The 22105-nt window shown below is 41.0% G+C and overlaps 1 protein-coding gene across 3 annotated transcripts in view; it reads right to left on the reverse strand.

Moving 5' to 3' along the window:
* Window positions 1-22105, reverse strand: part of OSBPL10 (oxysterol binding protein like 10) — a 257267-nt gene that overhangs the window by 39144 nt on the left and 196018 nt on the right. For all 3 annotated transcript variants that reach the window (XM_081073386.1, XM_081073388.1, XM_081073387.1), the window contains one exon: window positions 19790-19944. In XM_081073386.1, coding sequence (XP_080929512.1) covers window positions 19790-19944 — 155 coding nt within the window. The remainder of the gene's footprint in view (window positions 1-19789; window positions 19945-22105) is intronic.

Below are 22105 nucleotides of genomic sequence, written 5' to 3' on the forward strand. Positions count from 1 at the left end.
AATTGTGGTGCCGGTGGCACATACCTGCGAATATACCAAAATCCATGGAATGGTACACTTTACATTGGTGAATTGTATGGTATGTCAATTACATATCAATAAAACTGTTATTAAAATAAAAACAAATAAAAGGGCATAGGATACAAAGTCAAACAAGGACAGAAGAAGGTCGTGGCCTGGGTAACCAGAAAGGAGTGCTCAGAGACAGGCTCTGAGCTGGGTCTCACCACAGAGCAGTGCGTAGGGCAGCCAAGGAAAGAAAGGCACCTCCCAAAAGAAGCAGTGACGCGATGGTCCGGGACTGAGGCCAGACGTTAGGCAGCTTTGACCTTATGACCAGACTCACTCCCTTGGAGAGCCCATCTGATGCCATGGCTTTAAACCATTTATACACTGATGACTTCTAAATTTATACTTCAAATTCAGCCTTCTCTCCTGAACTTCAGCTTTGTGCACCCAGCTGCCTATTCACCATTTGCCCCTGAGTTATCTGTGGCAGGCAGAGTAACAGATGCCCAGACATGCCCAGGTCCTAATCCTGGGGACCTATGAATCTGGTGCTTTACATGACACAGATGTGATTCAGTTAAGGCTCTTGAGATGGGGAAAGTATCCTGGACTACCCAATGGATCCAATACAATCACACAAATACCCAAAATTAGAGATTCTTGGCTGTGGTCGGAAGGAGATGGAAGTATGGTCAAAGAGACACAACATGGCTGGCTTTGGAGATGGGGGAAAGGGGTCATAAGCCACAGCAAGCAGGCAGCCTCTAGAGGCTGGGAAAGGTAAGGAAATGGATTCTCCCCTAGAGCCTCCAGAAAGGCTGGCAGCCCTGCCAACACCTTGATTTTAGCCCAGTGAGAACTGTGTCGGACATATGACCTACAGAACTGTTAGATAATAAATATGTGTTGTGTTAAACCAGTAAGTCTGTGATCATTGGTTACAGCAGGAATAGAAAACTAACACACTAGTAGGCATATCAAATTTCATATGTCCCCAAACAGACCTGTCGGTTCACACCTCCAACATGTGACCCTCTCCATCTCAGGAAATGACAACTTCACTTTTCCAGTCACTCAGCCAAAACCTTGGCATTGTCCCTGACTCCACGCTCTTGCTCATGCTCTACCCCACATCGTGTCCAATAGCAAACCCTGCCAATTCCTTCCAGATCTCATGGCTCCTCACCACCTTCACCACCCTGAAAGGCACAAGCCCCCGTCATCTCTCACTTAATTACAGTCTCCTCACCGTGGCCACAAAGGCATCGTAAATCATAAAGCAGATCACGTAACTCCCATGCTCAAAACCCTCCCCACTTCATTCACAAGACATTTCAAAGTCCTTTCTGTGGCCCATGTGGCCCCATTCCTTCTCCCATCCTGCTTCCCACCACACTCCCTCCCTGTTCACTCATCCCCTATCAGCCACCGTCCGTTCCTCTGTGCATGGCTCATTCCCTTACTTCGCTCAGATATTTAGTTATCACCTGACCAGAGCGACTTCCTGCCCACCATCTCAAGGCATCACTCCCCACCCTTTTCTGTCACTGTTCGCTCCTCCCTAGCTCTACTTCTCTCAGCACTGATCACTCTCCAGCGTATTTATGATAGACGGATTTTTCATATCACCCCCTGTGGAATGTCAGCTCCCAAGTACCAGGACTGTGTTCTATTCACTATTGTGTCTCTAGCAACAAAAACAGTACCTGACACTGACATATTAGTGGAATGAGTAAACAAACACTTGGCTTGCCCTTCTGGAAATGAGGGATCGCTGAAGATTTCTAAGAGGCTGAAGAATAGAAGCCAGGTCCCGAGGGGTTGAATGGTTAATGAACCAGTGGTGTGACTGCAGGCAGGGGCGATGGGGCACTGAGGACCCTTCTGGAAGACTCCTGCAGCAATGGTCTGGCGTGAGGGAAACGGACAGGCATTAGGGAGGTGGTAGTGGAATGTGCCATGTCCCTCCTTTTCCTTTATTAAGTAAGGAGACATGTCAGGCTCTGTGATGGGCAGAGTAGAGGAATACAGATGGCGTATGACATGGCCTCAGTCCTCCTGGAACCTGGAACCTTGCTGGACAGACAGTGATTTGATTTTGGGTTCCCACGTGTGAGACCAAACAGGGAGCTATCACAAGGGCCCAGGAATCGCAGCGGAAGCAGTAAATTGGTAGCAGGCAGATAAGAAAAAAAAAAAAAAGTACTGAAGGCAGCAGGTGGAGCCAGAAGCAAACCTGACTAGTCAAAAATGTCTGTAGATGGAATTATCTTAGTAAACCATGGGCAATATAAAACAGCCAGGAAGATTCATATGGACAGGTAGCATTTGCCTGGGAGAAAAGCTTTTATAATCTTACCTCCCCCTCCTCTCAGATCCACTCACACCTTAAAAGGGTGCCACCAGCATCCTGACTTCTCTCTTTTGCTCACCATTCTCCTTGTCATCCAGGCTCGAGGCCTGCAGGGTACCCCAACTTCTGGGCACCCTCGTGGTCCACATCCCTTTCTTTCCTTGTCTCCCTTATCACATTCTAGGCCTGAGGCACAGCATCGTATGATCCCAACACTTCCTGGAGTACCTTTCTTCTCTGGACTCCTCCTCTTACGCTTTGTCTTATATCATACCCCTATAATGTTCTTCCCCAGACACTTCTCTGTTCAAAGGTCTTCAATGCTGTCCCCTGGCCCAGAGAAAACTCTCCACTCACTTAGCCCAACATTGAAGGCTTTCTTCAGCCTGGCCCCTTTCTCACTTTCCCTCCTGCTCCTCACCTCATCCCCTAGTCTATACTGACGACAGCATACTCGTGCTACCCTCTAGGTTTGTATTGCCCAATGCAGTGGGCAATACAAAAGTGAAGCTATTTAAATCAATTAAAACTAAATGAAATCCAAAATTCAGTTTCTCAATGGCACTAGCCACAATTTAAGTACCCAGTAGCCACATATGGCTACTGGCAACCATATGGGTAAGTGTACCAAGAAAATACTTTCATCACCACAGCAAGTTATATTGGACGATATGACTCTCCACTTTTAATGTCTTTCCAATTCCTTTCTTCACATTCTAGCAAGCGTTGTGTCTTTGCAAAAACAGCACCGATGCCATGATGCAGGGTCTAATGACCCTGGGCAGGAGCAAGCCCTCCCTTCTCTAAAATCCCACATGAAAGTTTGCTTCATTGGGGTTGCTTACTGGTTCCTGTTGTGCCTATCTTTTCTTAACGTCTTGGTAATATAAAGCTCAGTGAGAATAGCTCATTTTGAAAATCTAAAATTCCTAATGAAGCACAAAATAATGATTTTATAAGTACCTTCACCTCAGAAACAAAATGATAAAGGAATGATGTATTTGGGGTATCCAATAGTCATAAAATGATTCTGTGCCTAAAAACTTAAAGGAATTCTACTACCACCTATGATTGCTTCTATTGTAACCACTGACGCCCGCCAAGAATAGACTTCCGGCTTTCCAGAGCCACAGTTTAAATTATTATTGATTTATGCTTTGTGCCGGGTGGTGGATTTCTTCTGATTCTGCAGATGGAAAATGCCTTTATTCAGAAAGTAAACACAATGAAACTAAATTTGATGGCACGACAGTAGTGATTTTTTTCAGATTCTAAACTTGATGCCCCTAATGGCTACACTGCCTTGCTTTTTCCACCAATTATGCACAGTCATGGGCTTGAACTCTAAGGTAGGGACAGGAAGAAAGAGGCACAGCAATGAGAGTATGCAGAGCAGTTCTGAATCAGGCCTACCTAACATGTGGTCCCAGACCTGCCCCCACAGGTAGGGAACTTGAAAGAAATGCAGAGTCTAGGACCTCGTCCCAGACTTATGGATTCAGAAACTCTGGGGACAGGGGCCCAGACCTGTGTATGTTTCTTTGTTGGCTTTTATTTTTTAATTGAAGTATCACTTAAACAGGATGCCATGTACCTACCTTAATGTATAACCCCATGAATTATGATAAATGTATCACTCTATCCAATTAATTTGTTTGCCTTTTAATTATTTTTAAGTGTACAGTTCAGCAGCATTAACGATATTCACATTGCTGTACAGCAGATCTCTAGAACTTTTTCATCTTGTAAAACAAACTCTATACCCACTGAACAACTTAGGGGGTATTGCTTCCCCTACCCCCTGCAGAACCTGTGTTTTACCAAGCCCGCCAGGTGACTCTGTTGCAGGCTAGCATTTGAGGCATGCTTCTCTAATGACCACAGGCCACAGGGTCTGCGAGGAACAACAGAGAAAAGCAGCAGGTGTGCTAGAGTCCTGGCACCCAGGAAAGACTATAGATGGAGACGTATTACTAGCTGTTTCTGATTCTCTACGCCCAATCCCGAGTGCCCAGTAGAGACCTGGCACTGCCTTAGATCCTAGGGAAATCCAAACACAGACAAATAGACAACTTTTCTTAAAGGCTTGTGTAGTCACAAGTTGAATGAGAAAATTGTATTTCTCAACATTAGACCAGGTTCTAGAAATTTTACCTGATGACCCTAAAACAGAATCAGAACGCTATAAACCTTGATTGGAAGAGGGTGATTGTATTTTCATCACTGGCTGCACCAGATGGTCATTTAATTCTGACTTCGAATTTTATCTGTCTATTTTAATCATTTGTGCCTCTTCCTTGGAAATTCCCAACTGATTCTCACCAACGGAAATTTGGGGAGGGTACAATAACACAGAGGAAATAAACAGTGGCATTGCAAACCACAGAATAATTTTGATTTACAAGTCATTGGAAGCAAGAGGCACTTACTGTTCTTTGCAGGCTAAAAAGGGATTGCATCATGAATAATGGAGAAAGCACAGTGCATTAACACTCTTCTGCAGATAATGTTCTCTCCGGGCTCCACAGAACACACATTCACTGAGGACTTCCTGTGTGCCAGGCACCTATCGATTCATAACAAAGTCTCTTCCCAGCCTCCAAAGGATCAAAATCAGGCCAATCTATGCTATTTCACTTCAAGAGTTAAAGTTTCTGGATTATCATCTCCTGACTCTCAAAAGATCCACTGACTTAGTACACCACAGCAGATCAAGAGCTAGGAATTTTAGAGACAACCCAAAGCTCAGGCAATTTCAGACTTTTGGCTTTTCTTAAAAAGGGTTCTGGCATAGATCTGTAATGGACTGATCTTTAAATATTAACAAACTGAGGGGAAATTATCTGGGAGGAAACAGGCTCTAGTGTTTGGCAAATAAAAAAGAAACCCAAAACTAAAACACTACAGCTTTTAATTTTACGACGAGGAAGCACCAAGAAGGCTCTATTAAAGCTACAATCTCTAAATCCCACTCAATACTTTTTGGTTCCAATAGCAGGCATTTTCTCTGCTTTTTAATTTGCATTATGTGTGTCCATTTTTCTAGCCATTGTGACAGAGGATATTAAAAGAAGGTTTCCCCGTACTTTTATTCAAATGTGAATTGATACTCAGGATTCTAAGAGGGTAATTGCAGCAATTCATATTTTTTTTCCATATTATTCCACTGCCATAAAATCTAAATGAGGTCTTACTATGTCTTCTACTTTAAAAACTGTCACATTATCATACTCGGCTTTGCCACACTCTCAAATGCTTCATTCAGTGAAAACTTCAAGGGGAAATATGTGAGAACTGTAATCATCTTAGGGTAATGTGAACACTGTGTGGTGAGCACTATTAATAATCAGAACTGTGGGATTATTATATTTAGCACAAAAAGAAGAGAGTGAATTTTAAGGTGTAAATATACTCAGGTAGGACTTACACTCTTCTAAATACTGAGTTGTTTTGTTTTTTAGATCACTCTGAGGCACAGAATTTCTGTTTTTGTATAACATAGCACTATGATTACTCTCGAAGCTAGGTTTTCTGTCACTTGGGTAGACATTTTGACAAATATCCTACTCCTGGAACAGTAAATCTTCATCCCATTCATAAAGCATGACCATGAAATATACCCCTCATGCAAGTTTAAAAATAACCCATACTATGTAATACTCTATTGAAATTAATATTTAACTGAATATTTTATCATTCCATCCATAATCCAGCATCTTTAGAACTACAAAAAACTTCTGATAGTGCTTCATTTTTGACAAATAATGCTATTGTGTTTGTTTGGTTGGTTTTTCAACTTGGTAAGTATCCTGCATTAAACTGCCTTTAAACCCAGCAACATCAGACCCTGGATGGAGAGGGAAGGTCCAAACTAGAACCACCACCACTACACATTTTGACATCTACTTCATAGCAAGAAGACAGACCAGGGAGAAGGTGAGGGCAGAGAACACAAGCACTCCACGTAGCCAATGCTCTTAACGAGAGTACTGTTTGATTCTTGCTAGACGACATTTCCATAAAGGATAACTGTACGTATTTGTTCTCGTGTATTTCCATAGCTGCTGTACCTCCCCCTACAAAACAGCCAACACAAACAGGGCATCATGGTGGCTTACCCCAGTGGGTGGTCCTAGACAGCAACACACAACATTCTGGAGCCTCATTTGAAACGAATGCTAAGTTATGAAAGGATGTCAGGGGAATCGGACTCTCAAACCCATTGAAGTTAAGGGATACTTAATGATAACAGATTTTACAGTGGTGACTGTAACCATAATTGTTGTCCATCACTTCTTACCTCTAAAAGTGCACTGAAGAAGTGGGAAAAACACTTGCTCTACATTATGAAGAACTCACTGACTTGATACAAAAAGTATTCTCATAAAACATTAATTAGAAAGTCCAACTGAATTGTAAAATGTGCAAAGGCTAAGAATAAGACATTAAAAACAAAAAACAACACAAATGGCAAGGAATATGTGAAACATGTTTTTCCCTTCAGTCATAATTATAAAAATAGAAATTAAGATATCATTTTTCTTCTAAAAAAAAAAACCACCACCAAAATTGGTCAGAAAATAGGAATGAGATACTCATTCCTAATGGCAAAGGTACAGGAGAATAGCAGCCCTCACACATTCTGTGGGAACATAAATTTGGCTATCTTGCAGGCAATTTGGTAATACTTAGCAAATTTTAAATGTCCACATTTGTTAACTGAATTCCACTTAAATTCCACTGCTAGACAGTTTCCCTAAATCAGATATATTTGTATAAGTGTGAAAAATATGTGTAGGGCACTATTTGTAAAAGAAAAATTGAACAACCTAAATGTCTCTCATAGGGCCTGGTTAAATAAATTACGGATTAAACAAATTAAGGTATATGATTCCATGAATTACCATATATTCATAGAGTTGAATGCTTTGCAGCTATTAAAAGGAATGGAAACCATCTCCACATGCTGATATGGGAAGATACCTAAGATACATTGTTAAATTAAAAATTAAAAGCCACATTTTACATACATTATTTATAGTGTGATACCATTGTTGTAAAAAATATATATATAGATATTTATATAAATATAAATACAAATACAAATATATATATATATATATATATATATATATATACACCGTGCAAGTAAACGCCACAGAAGACACACACTACCCCTTGAAGGAGGTAACATCAGAAGGAATACTTGAAATAGTGGACCTTTACTTCTGACTTCCTAGAAATCCTATGCTATATTTTCTATGCAACAATTATGTTGTTTCACAATAATTTTTAAAGTCCTCTTCCTCCCACTGCCAAGCTATGAATTGTCTGAACTGTCAAAGGTAACTTCATGGTTTCATGTCTGGTTTAATTCTGAGGCTCTTAGAAGGCAGTGGGAGGAGGTGAAGGAATGAGCAGTGACAGACTGGGAAAAGTAAGTTGGAAAAAGTTTTACTGTATACAAAAAGCAAAGCTAGTTACTTTTCTCGCAATCAATAACACATCCAGCTGAGGTAACTACTTTCCTCAGAGGAAGTAATTTAAGGATTTTGCTCTATTTTCCAAGTCCAGTTTTATTTCCATCATATATCTAATGTATTTGGTGAATGCCAACCAACTCACCTGCTTTCGTAGCCTGAATAATGACCCAAAGATGCCCAAGTCCTAATGAGACAGGTTAGTTAGCATGTCTTTAGGTAGACAGGGAGGTCACTGGTGGAATAAACACAGACAGCCATATCCTAAAACTTCAGGTTTTGAAATCACTCCTTCGCTCCAGGACATAATGTAACAAGGCCTTGAGGTTAATCATAAAATTCGTTTTGGCCTGACAAATGGAGCAGATCTGATAGAGAAGAGTGGGTTATTTTGCTAATTCCTTCAGGATTGGCAAACAGAACAAATCTGGTAGACGAATTTCATTAGAAGGCGCCTGTTCCGTTCTTCAAACAGCTCCCCTTCCCCAAACAGGCAAGTAAGAGCTTTTGCCTCAATCACTGGGCACCCCCCATTTGGAACTCCCTCCTGCTCGGGAGCTCTGACTCTTTGCTTTTAATAAACTATCCTCTTTTTAAAACTCTTTGCCTCTTCTGGGTCCGTGTTTCCATTCTTCGGTCTCACGAGACACAATCCCGGCACCCACTCACTCACTCAGAAGTCCCCTACATCATTTGAGGACTCACAGAAACATATTCCTCTTTCAGTAATACCCAGGATGGCAACTATGTTAGGTTACATGGCAGTGGGGAATTAAGGTTGCTAATCATCTGATCTTAAATTAGTAAGATTATCCTGGATTATCTGGATGGGCCCAATGTAACCACAAGGATCTTTAAAAGTGGAAGAGGAAGGAAGAGAGAAAAGCAGAGGGAATTATGACTATGGAAACAGGGTCAAAGAGATACAATGTTCCTGGGACTGAAGATGAAGGGGGCCACAAGGAATGCGGGCAGCCTCGAGAAGCTGGAAAAGCCAAGGAAATGGCTTCTCCCCTACAGTCTCCAGAAAGGAATACAGTCCTGCCAACACCTTGCTTTCAGCCCACTGAGACCTGTGTCAGACTTCTAATCTCCAGAACTGTAAGATGATAAATTTGTGTTGTTTTAAGCTGTTAATTTTGTGGCAATTTGTTACAGCAGCAATAAGAAACTAATACAACCTACCTATATTTCCTTTATTTCTCTGCATCCCGGATTTCCTCTTGTGGGCAAACCTGGGGTATGCTGTGAAAATCAGGCCACCTGGACGTCCCATCTTACAGACGTCCAATGACCTAGGCCCACACTGCCAACTGGCTGGCTGATTTTTTAGGACTTCCTCAGAGAGAACCGAGGCAAGATACCAGCAACAAAACTGCCTCGATGACTAAGTTAGATACATCTGGACAAGCCATATTTGAATAAGGTATTAATGAAAGCCCCATCACACAAATAAATATACTGGTCATCATTTACACTCAGACTACTCTTTTGGAAGACTAACAAAAGAGAAATGACTCTCACACCAGGAACTCAGAATAGCAGAAAAGTAAATGCTCTTTGGGGTTTCTCAACATACTTCAAACCTACCTACAAGGATAAGATAGATAGATCAAAGAACAATCTGAATACGGACTGACTTAATGCTGAGTACCTACTATGTGCCAGGCAGTGAGCTGAAAACAGAAAATCCCTGTTCTCATCTAATTCTCATAACATTTGCAACAGGAAATTACTCTGATCATTGCCATTGAGAATTCACATGCCCACGGTCTCACTACTTACAAGCAATCAGTGAAAGAGCTCAGGTTCAAACTGCTCTGTCAGTCTCCCTAGTGGGGACTCTAGCGAGACATCGTGCTAATCCTCCCCCATCAAGAGACAACTTAAACTGATACCTACTCTGTACTACAATGCTCAAGAGAAGAAAGAGAACATTAGCTTTGTCCCTGTGATCTTAGAAATGCAATCACTGAACTATACCTCCCCAAAATGCCCCTGGAACTTGGAAAAATGTTTACTCATATCAACAGCCAAATTACCTAAAATAGGATCTCTCATTGTCTTTATTATTTTGTACCTTATGTTCTATCACTGCTTCTTCAAGGAATCTGCTTTCTAAAAGCATATAAACAAAAAGCTTGCTTTTGTGAGGTGGGCATTCTGCTCTTTATGAAGCCTCTCTGGCAAGGCTCAGAAAGTAACCGTAATGACATCTGTCTCTCACTTCTGCAGAGCACGAGGAGTTCCCACTCACCTGGGCAAGAACCACTGATCTCGTAGAGCAATACCTAATACGGGTGGGTATTTTCTCATTATGGGCATTTCTGTATAACATCCCATTCTAAATAAAGTTTTGAGCTCTAAAAATTCATCACAATAGAATAAAAAAGTCAGGTAAATGTAAAAGTAGTCCCTTCCTCCTGTTTCCATCTCTTTCTTCAAGTCAGTACACAAAATTGGTATCAGTCCACTATAGGAAAACTTTACATTCCCCCCCTCCCCCAAAGAAGGCATCTTCTCCCTAAATTACATAATATATTGCTTTTTTAAAAGCCAGAGCTACATGTTGGCCCTGCACTGCAGTACAAGAGCCACTGAGAAGGTATTTGGAACCTGAAACATGTTTTACAAAAAGTAATGTCATTCATGGTGAAGGTCCATTTCCAGAGTAACACATAAAGCCCTTTTAAACTCATAAAATGGGTTAAACACTACACATTCACTGTGAGGAGCTGAGATTTGATATTCTTATAATATTAATTTCAAAGTAACTCTTAAAAAGGTATATATATTTCTTATTCTTTTTAAAGGAAAGAAATTCTGATGAAATCGAGTTAAATGTTAGAGATTTGGGGCAATTTGAAGAACACGTCCATGGTTTTAAGGCTTGATACACTGTTCTCAAATACGTTTCATTTCATATCTCCAAAAGCTATGATTTCCTTTTCCTCCATGTGGCTGCATTTCCACCAGTCTTCTTACCCTTATTCATGATGAGATCATTTGCTGAGATTACCGTAGCCAACAAAAAGATCCACATGTGACATAAGGAAGTGACACAGGTGACAGCTAGTGTTCACTTAGCTGGCTATGGATGGAGAAAAGGGGTTGGGGATTTGGGGGAGGGATGGGAGTACACTGTTGTCAGAGAAAAAATAAGATGGCGGTAACAGGGTGTCACATGACATCTGACTGCACTTGTCACCTCACAGAGCCCATCTACTTCCTTTGGCCCTTGCTGGTCTAAATCTCTCTGCTGGGGCCAGGAGGGCTCTGATCCTTGGGTGAATAGGGACAGGATGGACAGCCAAACAGCTGCTAATAAAATATATTCAAGTGTTAGAGAAGTGGTTGTTCGAGTCCTACTGTGTTTCCCTGAAAACAAGACCTAGCTGGACAATCAGCTCTAATGGGTCTTTGGAGCAAAAATTAATGTAAGACCTGGTATTATTATATTACATTACATTACATTACATTACATTACATTACATTACATTATATTATATTATATTAAAGACCCGGTATTATATTATAGTAAAACAAGACCGGGTCTTATATTAATTTTTGCTCCAAAAGATGCATTAGAGTTGATTGTCCGGCTAGGTCTTATTTTGGGGGAAACACGGTATATGCATAGAGTCTAAAAATCACTACCAGAACTTAGACAATTCTACAGTGCTCTCTCCTTCTTTCATTCACATACACACACAGTCTACATTCTGCCTAGTTGCTCACACCTATCATCACCGCAAATTTTTAAATTTACAATTATGATTTAGTACACAGTAAGCCACTGCACAGCACAGCACATAATCCATCTACAAAATTCAAATTGCAAAAGGAATATAAGAACTCATTGATTAATTCAGGCAAAGCCCAAAGTACTGTATATTTGAGAAAAGATTTTACTCTTTTTTTTCCATAACATTCTTTCCCTAAGATCATAAATCTCTGAGCGTCAACTTTCCATCTTAGGAAAGTGAACGTCATCCAAGGCAGCATATAAATCACCTAGAGAATAGTTATTCATCATGGGCAAATAAAAATGTAAGCCAGGCAGGTGGTGAAAAGCTCATTTATACTGGTATAATTTCATGGAATAAAGCAGACATGGGGAAAAGCGGAGGGAGGTGTGAAATTTGGGACCACATTTAGAGAATGAGAATAAATACCCCAAACAAGAGAATACTAAAAATTATCATACCACATCACTACAATGTCTTCAATTCTTCACTCTCTTCAGATCTGACTCTCCCCCTTTATGGTAACAGGAATGATAGAAAAGCCAAGAGATGAGGAGGAGGGGTAGGGAAAACCCATACTAAACACTGTAGTGTTTTAAGCCATTTTCATTCACCAGTTTCAAAGCGCCTAATCCTTTGGGTACTGCTGAGGGATAGAAGAGATTATACGAAGTTGTGCTGATTTTTTTCATATAGCTTCAGCTCACAAAATCCAAGGTGGCTACCTCCCCAACGTTCTGGTGAGTGTTGATGTCACAAAGCCACACTGGCCTGGGGGGAGGGGAGAGAAGGGAAGCAATATGGTGACCCCTCCTAAGGCTACTCATAAAGGTTTGTTTATTCCCGTGTTGAAATCATTAAAAGCTCCAAGACACCCTACTGGCCCCTGAGAAAACATGATTTGGAACCTTCCACCTCCCGCTTATAAAAGCAACGCCCAGCCAAGAAAACAAAACCTCATCATCTATCTAGGAAGAGGAAAGGAAAAAGGATGGAGGAAGGAACCAATCTTTTAAAAAGTAGCATAAAATTAAATGACTCCTCCAAAACTGCACAGGAAATCACACTGTCATGCCTTGCAGTCAGAGAGCTCATTAATGCTATCAGAAAGCAAATTCAAGAAGCCCTTGAAAAATGCAAACAGGACTTAGGTTTGTGTGTGATGGTTATGTTTGTTGTTGATTTGTTAACAAGAAAGGAGGGCAGAATAATACTTCCTTTCAAGACAGAAAGGAGCTCTGAGTCACAGAAGGCACAATTACAATCTACTAGGGTACCATAGAAACATGTCTTCAAATTCCATGTCATCTCACAGATGGTCATCTGAACTGCTATGCGCCTCAGGTAGACCTGCAGCCACATCGGGACCTACGTGGACTTTACATACTAACCTGGAAATATCCCTTAGCTAAAAACCATTTCTCCTGCTTTAATCTCAAAATATAAAACATAATTACAGTAAGTCCTCTCTTAGCATCATCAATAGGTTCTGCAACAACACATAACCAAACCAATTTTACTCTCCTTCTCTCTCCCCTACCTCTCTGCTTATAAGGTTGTAGTCCTATCAAATTAGAGCCCCACCCTTGACCTAATTTAACCTTAATTGCCTCCTAAAGACCCTCCCTACCTCCCAGATATGGACACATTGGGGTTAAGGTTTCAACATACGAACTGCTTCTATGAGTCTGACTACTTTGGATATCTCCTAGAAGTAGAACCATGCAGTATTTGTCCTTCTGTGACTGGATTATTTCCCTCAGCATAATGTCCTCCAGGTTCATCCACATTGCAGCATATGACAGGATTTCCTTCTTTTGAAAGGCTGAATAATAATCCATTGTATGTGTACACCACATTTTCTTCATTATTCGTCCACTGATAATCATTTAGATTGTTTCTACCTCTCGGCAATAATGAATAATGCTACAAGGAACATACGAGTGCAAATAATCCTTTGAGATCGTGATTTCAAATCTTTGGGATAAATACACAAAAGTGGGCTTGCTGGATTATATGGTAGTTCTATTTTTAATTTTTTGAGGGATCTCCATACTGTTTTCCAGAAGCCTGTATCTTTGAGGCCATCATTAGTTGCCATACCAAACCTGGAACAAGTTACTGGCAGAATTCCTATTGTGTGAGAAAATTAATTCGCTTCAGCTACTAATTGTGGGATTCTCTCATATTTGCAGCTAAGAGAATCCGATGGATACAGGAGATGGTATGGTGTATAGAAAAGGGCACTGGCTCGGGAGAAAGAAAAGCCAGATATTAACCTTGTCTCAACCATTATCAGTTTTGTGACTCTTGGCGAGTTAGACATCTCCAGTGGAGAGTGGCCATTTGATACCTAAAAACTACTCTACTTCTAAGTTTTAGTGATTCAGAAGCTATGATTCAAAGAGATAAAAAGTCTGTTCTCTAGGATCTGGGAAGGAGATGCAATCACACTATCTGACGACAGGATGGGGCGTGGGTGGGAAGGGGTAATCATATCAAACACAGACTTGTAACAGGTTCTAAATGTGATCAACATTTCCTACACAGCAACCGTTTGGAATGGAACTTGGTGGGGTTATTAGACAAAGCAATTTTCAAACATTATAAGTCATTGATAGCTGTCTCACTCCTTGGTCAAACAGTTGACAACAAATAAATGTGTCAAATACATTTGGAACAAACCTTTAAGATTGAAAATTTGTGCTAAAAGAATTATCCAAAGGATCAAAACAGCATATTGCCTTATTTTCAAAAGTCTATCACCATCCTATGCCCGATACCCTCAAAACATCTACTTATACTTTTACATATTGTGGAGCTGAAGAATAAAAAGATAATAAAAATGTGTGGAGGGGATTATACTGGCCAGGCTTCAACTTGAAAATCTGAGGCTTTCAAAATGACAGTACTATATATTCTTAAATGGTTCAAAAGTTCTGTGCTAAGATGACAATTCAACCAAGGACAAGAAAATTCTTCTTGAGGCAAAATTCAGCTAAATCTTTTGTATCTGTCTCCTTCCTTTATTGACAAAATAGTGTCCCTACCTTAGGGAAGGGGGGATTATGACAGGCTTAGTTGGAAATTCAACTCTGCAATTTTCTAACCAAATGCCGTTGGGCTAATGTATACGCTTATATAGTGCTCAGTACTTAGGGATATCAGGAGAAGCCTTTTTAGAAAGCCTTTTTAGACCTGCTAGCTTTTGGGGGGGGGGGCGGATATAGTTGTGTGTGGTCTTTTGATAGTATTGTTGCCACTGCAATTCAGACAATTAACCAGGAAAAGCTTCTAATGAAACAATCAACAGGGGTTGATAGTAGGTGACAGCAAGCGCTTGAGGCACACGCTTAAAAAACACGCTGCTCAGAGTCTCCATTGTGGGGATTAATAATACTGAGATTCTCCATCTTATTCCTCCAGGCCAAAGGTTAGGTGTCTGGGTACCAAATACAGACGTGCCAAACAATGTATACATATTTTAAAAAAGGAAAAAACTGTATTAAAATTACACTGATGGGAACCACTCTGAGCACCTCTTGTAATTGCAGAAGTCAAACGTGACTTGTATTCATCTTTTGTTATTGATATATATAGAGAGAGTATTACAATTTTAATACAATTTTCCTTTCTTAAAATGTATATATATATATTTTTGGCACCCTCTGTATTTGCCTCCTCAAATGATTAGCACAACATTATTTTTAAATGCTCCTCCTTTTTCTATTTTACCCATGGGGAATTTGAGGCAGTTTTTCAAGTTTACTAAATGTTCTTCAACTGGTGAATGGACAAACTCTGGATCCAGCGGATGGTACTTAACAATAAGAAATCATAAAGCATTGATTAACATAACAACATGGATGAGTCTCAAATGCATTATGCTAAAGAAGCCAGACCTAAAGTCTATATGCTGTATGATTTCATTTATCTGACATTCTGGAAAAGCCAAAATTGTATATACCAAAAACAGATGAGCGATTGCCAAGGGCTAGGGGGAGAATTAACTATAAAGGAACACAAGGGAATTTTGGAAAGTGATGGAACTGTGCTCGATTTTGTTTTGCTGAAAGTGATAAAATTGCATTTTAAAAGGGCAGAATTTATTAGTTATAAATTACATCTCAATAAACCTGACTTTTAAGAAAAATTTAAGTTTTGTCCCTCAGACACATCCTCCAGAAAGGTGAGTCTACAAGGCTCTGTCATTCAGAATTGTCTCCACGTGGTACCCTCTGCTTTCCTTTTCCAACAGCCTAACCAGTGATTACCCAGGGCAGGGAATAGAACCACTCCAAGTATGTCCATCAGAAAGGGATTTGATGTGGGAATTAGGTGCTTACAGAATCACTGAGACACCTGGAGGAGTAGACGTCCCCCTTAGACTTTTTAATTCAAGGACACACCATTGCATGATCCAAATGTCGGGAAGCTGTGGCTGCCACAACAATTAATCATGCCAATGTCTGTGGGTCTAAGGCCCTAGAACAAAGAGTGGGGCCACAGCGACTGCCTCTAAACATCCCCATGACCTTCCTACCAGCAGCACCAGCAGAAGGAACTGCATCTCCATCTCAGGCTTCCAAATCCCACACATGCATTTGTGGAAACTGTCATGCGTTTAGAAACATGATTGTAAGAACGTCTGGGACATGGAGTTGTCAGGAGGGTGGAATGAAGGTCCCAAGGTTAAAAAAGAGCCAGTCCCCAGGATCTCCCCATTCACCGCTCTTCCTGTCCTAAACCAAGGCATTCTTCGAAGAAGAAAGCACAAAAAACCTTTTCCTGTCTCAACTTAAATTTCAAATGGTGTTAACAGAGTAGAAAAATTATTCTACTAATAGGTAAATCCAAGATCCTAACTCACTGCATTATGGAAGAATATTTCATTTTCCCATTTAGTTAGTTCCAGTCCCAGCAGAATAAAATGTTAAGATCACTGCATTTGATAACAGAGCCAACCGCAGTTCTCTGCGAACTCATGTATTAAATACAAACTAGTCTTTGACTTTTATTCTGATGGGAATTAAACAAACTAATCTTGAAAGTGCATTAATTTTCCAGGCATCTGTAAGTTATTTTATGGCAAGCCAGACCAGAGGAGGGGAGTGTGACATTGTGATTTATAATAAGAGATATATATTTGGTCTTTGTCCCCAATCCTGGCAGAGAGCTCCTAAAGCCCAAGCAATTTCCTAAAAGACGAGAGAGATAAAAGTGTCTTTTGTTATGTTATTGAGGTAATTTAGGTTACCTAGAAAGCCTTAGGTTAACCTAAGGATGGGGAATGCTGCCAATGGAGCCAGATTAGGGGTTGGAACTTTCAGTCCCACCCCTGGCCATGCTTGGCCACGCTCCCCCTCCACCTGAACCTCCAAGGAGGGGAGAGCAGCTGGAGAATGAGTTCAGTCACAAAGGGCCAATGATGTAATCAATCATTCCTACATAAGGAAACCTCCATAAAACCCCAAAGAACAGGGTTCAGAGAGCTTCCAGGTTGACGAATACAGGGAGGTGCAGGGAGAGTGGCACACTCGGAGACAGTATGGATGCTCCATGACCTTCCCTCCTACTTTTTGCCCTATGCGTGCATCTCTTCCATCTTTTCCCTGAATGATAGCCTTTTATAATAAACTGAGCCCATCTAGCAAATTAATCAAATCTGAGGAGAAGGTCATCAATCTAGTCTGTTAGTCCGAAGCACAGGTAACAACCTGAACTTACGCTTGGCATCTGAAGTGTGTGTGGGGGTGGGGGGCATCTTGTAGGACCGAGGCCTTAATCTGTGGGATCTGACCCTACCTCCAGATAGTGTCCGAATGGAGCTGAATTGTGGGACACCCAGTCTGGGTCCAATGAGAATCGAGTTTATTGCTTGGTGGTGTTAAACACACACACACACACACACACACACACACACACACACATCAGAGGGAGGTACTTTTCATCTCTTAATCATTGCTCCTAAAGACCTAGCATGATCAAAACAATAAACCAAAAGAAAATAATTTAGCTGAAGTACCACAATAATCACAGTTCTTAGTTTCCCAATGGTCCCTCACATAGTAACTATATCAAAAAGGTTAAGGAATTTTCTCATAAGGAAATTTCAGCCTTTAGAATTTCACTTCCTTCCTTCTTGGGTTATTTCTCAAAATTGTACAAAAAGAGGCAGTGGAAACATTTTCCTTTCTCTGACAGGAAAGCCTTTGGGTTATTGCTAGCTTCTTTAACTCTTAAAAAAAAAGTGACAAAGCACAATGGCCTAAAATAAATACAGTGTCCAACCAACAGTAGCTGTTTGGGTTGCAAGAATCATCTCTGAGTTGTCACTGGAAAAACAAATAAGGCAAATCTGTAAAAGAACTCTAATTCTCCCTTCTCAGAAAACCATCAAAACACCATCATAACCCCTATCACACCCCAATAAGCCTCTTACAAACAGTATTTTATGTTGCTTTCACAACAGGAGTTAAGGGCAAAAATGACAACCAGAAATTAATGATTGATTGTTCCTAACTTAAGGGAAAAAAGCGCTCCATGGTTCTCCTTCAGGATATTTTTTGAAAGTTGAGGTTGTATTCCTTATTACATAGTGTCCTGTACCAATGCTACTGAATAGTAAAGCACAGTGGGCAACAATTTTATGTAAAATGAACAGACCTGGCCTCTCAAACTTCAGAGTCAGAGGAAGCACTTATCAGGGAAAAGCAGAAGAAACACTAAGGAGGAGTCCCAGAATAAGGAACATCACCAGCCCTAATAAGTAAGCTCATTAGGTTATAGCCCCTGTTAGGTTTTGCCCGAGAACGCTGCCGGGAGTGAGGATCTAAAAACTCATTACCCAAGAGCTCATAACTTACTTCTCTGCTCTTTTAATTTCTCTCTAGAGCAAAACTTTAAATATGTTTATTATGGAGTGAACCCCCAAAGATTCTTTCCCAGGGTAATGAAGGGGATTGCATTTTTCAGCCCTTCAGCAGCTAAGCACCCAGCCTCCAATGCCATCCTACCCGGCTATCTCAAAAGGGCAATACAACTGGGGCTCCTGCCATTCACTCGGGTGCCGACTTACCTTCCTGTTCACCTACACGTCAGCTGCAAGTGCTTTCCACCTGACACTCATTGGACAGGTAGTGGCAAGTGGCTTTCAGACTCTCACATCCCCTATTCGTTTCTTACCCTGTGGAGGCACCATGTCAGTAATGATGAGATATTTGTAGGTGGGCTGATCCTGCCTCTATAAGAGCTAAGCTACCACGTCACTGTCAGAGAGTATCACGTGAAGCTTGGAGGAAATTTTCAGTTGATAACCAAGCCCACAGGATGCAAGAAGCTGCCTTGGGCCTTTCAATGTTACAAAACAGATGCTGTGAGTATCCCAGGCTACAGCGATTTAGTTAAAATTAAGACTAACCTCTGACACACAGGGAAAGTAGGTCTCAGCCAGGTTCACGAGATCATGTCAACCGGCCTTGTGCATCAAAAGGAAAAGGGAAAACAAAAATTCACTCCTGACACAAAGTAAAACTGGCAAAAGGAAACACTACATCTGGCTTCCTTCCAGCTGCCACCGAGAGGCAGTTATTCAGGAGAGTCGAGTGGCCAGATGACAGAGTCCATAAAGCCAGTCAGAGCCTGGCTGGCCACTGAGATCTGCAGGGGCTGCTCCTCCCTAACCCGACAGGGCAGGCGTCCCCTGCAGCATGGACCCGGTCTGCAGTGCAACACCTAGAAGGAGTCTCAGCCACTGGCCCGCGGACCCTGGCCTGAGTCTGTAGCATGCGGGAGTTGAGCATGTGAGGCAGGAGCTTATGTTAGCATGAGCCACACGAGGAAGCCATTATTCAGGGGAGTGACATAATATATTGTAACTGCTCCCATCATGTCAATAGGCATCATTTTAATGGGTGAGTTAGAATTTCTCCCACTTGAAGTTAAAAATGACTCCCATTTCAATGAAAATAGGAGATTCCTCATTGGTAGAATCACAATTCACCCACGGCAGCTGCCAGACACAAGAACAGATGTGCCAGGCATGCACAGGGCTGATTTTGTCTCTCCAGGCAATGCTTCTGTTTTGTAATTTGTCTCCACTTAAAACAAAGAGATGAGCAAGTTACAAATATAATTACTCTATTTCTGAACAAGGGATAACACAAGCCATGAAAGGGCTGAGAGAGGACCTGCTAGCTTACCTCTGGGTCTGGCGGTAAGGTCTGTTCATCCTCAGCGGAGTTTGGTAAAGTGGCCCAGGTTATGTTGGCACTGGCTGATGGCAAAGAGCCAAATGTCCCATTTTTCAGCTGCTCTGTGGAATGTGACTTGGGCACGTGCCATCCCAGGATGTTTTCTGAAATAAAGACTTAGATTGATGCCAAGTATTTTCCAAATGAAACATTTAGAGCTCAAGAAATATTTGTACCTCGCAGTACAAGGACACTGACTTGAAATGGGCCCAATTTTGAGTGCACCGTGGTGAATTTAAGTGGGGCTTGTTTTCAATGAGGGACCAAGTGTGGATTCAGATCACCGATTTATAAACTGATTTCTGTACAATGGCGGTCTCAGAATCACCACAGGCTGTTTCTCTCCCCATCCTTGGACATAAACAAGTCACAAGTTACCAAAGCCAGATTTTCTTAAAGATGTTTTTCTTACTTCTTTAATTTCTTAAAATTAAATATATATATATATATATATATGTATATATATATATATATACAATTAAAAAACCAACAGTCAAATTTTATCAAAAATGGGCTGCTCAAAATGTGGTTTGAACACCACTTGACATGATGATGATGGTCGCAGCTCAGAGAAGAAGGCTGCAGTGTGAGCACGTGACACCACCTCTGCTGTTAGATGTAGGCCATGTGGTAGAAGCCAGGAAGCTCCATCACTCAGAACAGATGTGGTCATTCCATTTTAGCAAGAAACACTTTTATAAACACCAATCTGATTAACTAAAAGCATTTTTCTAATCCTTCCCCCAACCCTTGCAAAAAAAGAAAAAAGACTTTCTAGCACTATTATTGTTTTTTTAAGAGTCATGTATTATTATAGAATATTTGGATATGCTTACTATTGGGGACAGGTGTAATCAGAGGTGGATGTCTTTACCCCTTTTATAGCAATTCTGCCATTAGAATTAGAATAGGTCTCAAACTCTCTGGAGATTCTGTGTTCAATCTAAAAGGAGGGATAAATGATGAAGAAAAGGTAGGCTGAAGTGGAGACTGCCTCATGTGAACTAGAACTCAACCTTTCAGGGTCTCAGATGTTCCATCCATTAAGCAATCATATCCATCAGTCTTTTCATTAGAGATACTCAAAGAAAAACCTACAAGAATCCTAAACTTTTAACTCCCAGAGGGAACCTGGTTGATGGAAACAAACTAACAGAGGCAGATGAAAAGGCTGTACATGTGTACATGTACATGTACATGTGTACATGTACATTCATGGGTGTTCGTGTGTGAGATATCATCCAACCCAAGCATATTTTTAGGCAGAAATCTTTTTTTTCTAATGTCAAGTATTAGATCATATAACTCTGCTACTTAAAAGCCTCAAGTGGCTTCTCATTGCAACTGAAACACAGTCTGAACTGCCTGACTTGCAAGACTGCCCAGCCTCATTTCCTTCTCCCCCCCTTGCTCACTACCATGCTGTATGTTTTCCATTCTTCAAGGGAACCAAGTTCATTACCGTTAAGAGCCTTTGCATGTGCTGTTTCTTGGGCTCAGAGCGCCATCCCTCCAGTTCTTCTCTGTGGGGTATGAGGAGAGATCTCCTGTGTAAATCCAGGGCTCAGCTAAATGTCACTTGCTCAGAGAAGCCCCTGCGATCTCCCTGGCCAAAGAAGCACCCCGAAAGCACTACCTGTCCCCTCAGTCAGTTTACTGTCTCCATAACACTTAGCACTATCGAAACTCACCCTGCTCACTTGTTTGTCTATTTTTTTCTCTCCTCCCTAAAATGTCAGCTTCTTGAAAGCAGAGACAATATTGCCCTCGCTCATGCTCGTGTTGCTAGAGCCTAGAACATGGTCTAGCAAAGAGTGTGTGCTCAATAAATGTGCAGAATGCATGAATAATTGTCAAGATTTTCAGAGATAGTAAATTTCCAAAAAAAATGTGTATTTCATAATCTCTTAAAAGTTAAAAAGTAAGAGATGGCAAAAAGAGGAACAGAGACTAGACTGGTGATTGCAAGGACCTAAGAGTGGGTGGGTGGGTGGGGATGAATTGGCAGTTATTTTTTTAAATAAAAATAGAGTTTCGGTTTTCCAAGATGGGAAGAGTGCTGGAGATTGGTTACATGACAATGTGAATATACGTAACACTGCTGAGCTGTGTACTTAAAAATGGTAAAGATAGTAAATTTTTTGATATGTGTATTTTACCATGATTTTTTTTTAATGGCAAAAGGCATCCATATATCAGTCATTGGTGTTATTTTAAAAGAGGTGAAAATTCACAACACTAAAATCAAAGGCTGCAGGATGAGCT

The sequence above is a fragment of the Rhinolophus hipposideros genome (assembly GCF_964194185.1).
Source record: "Rhinolophus hipposideros genome assembly, chromosome: 14".
Lineage (NCBI taxonomy): Eukaryota > Metazoa > Chordata > Mammalia > Chiroptera > Rhinolophidae > Rhinolophus > Rhinolophus hipposideros.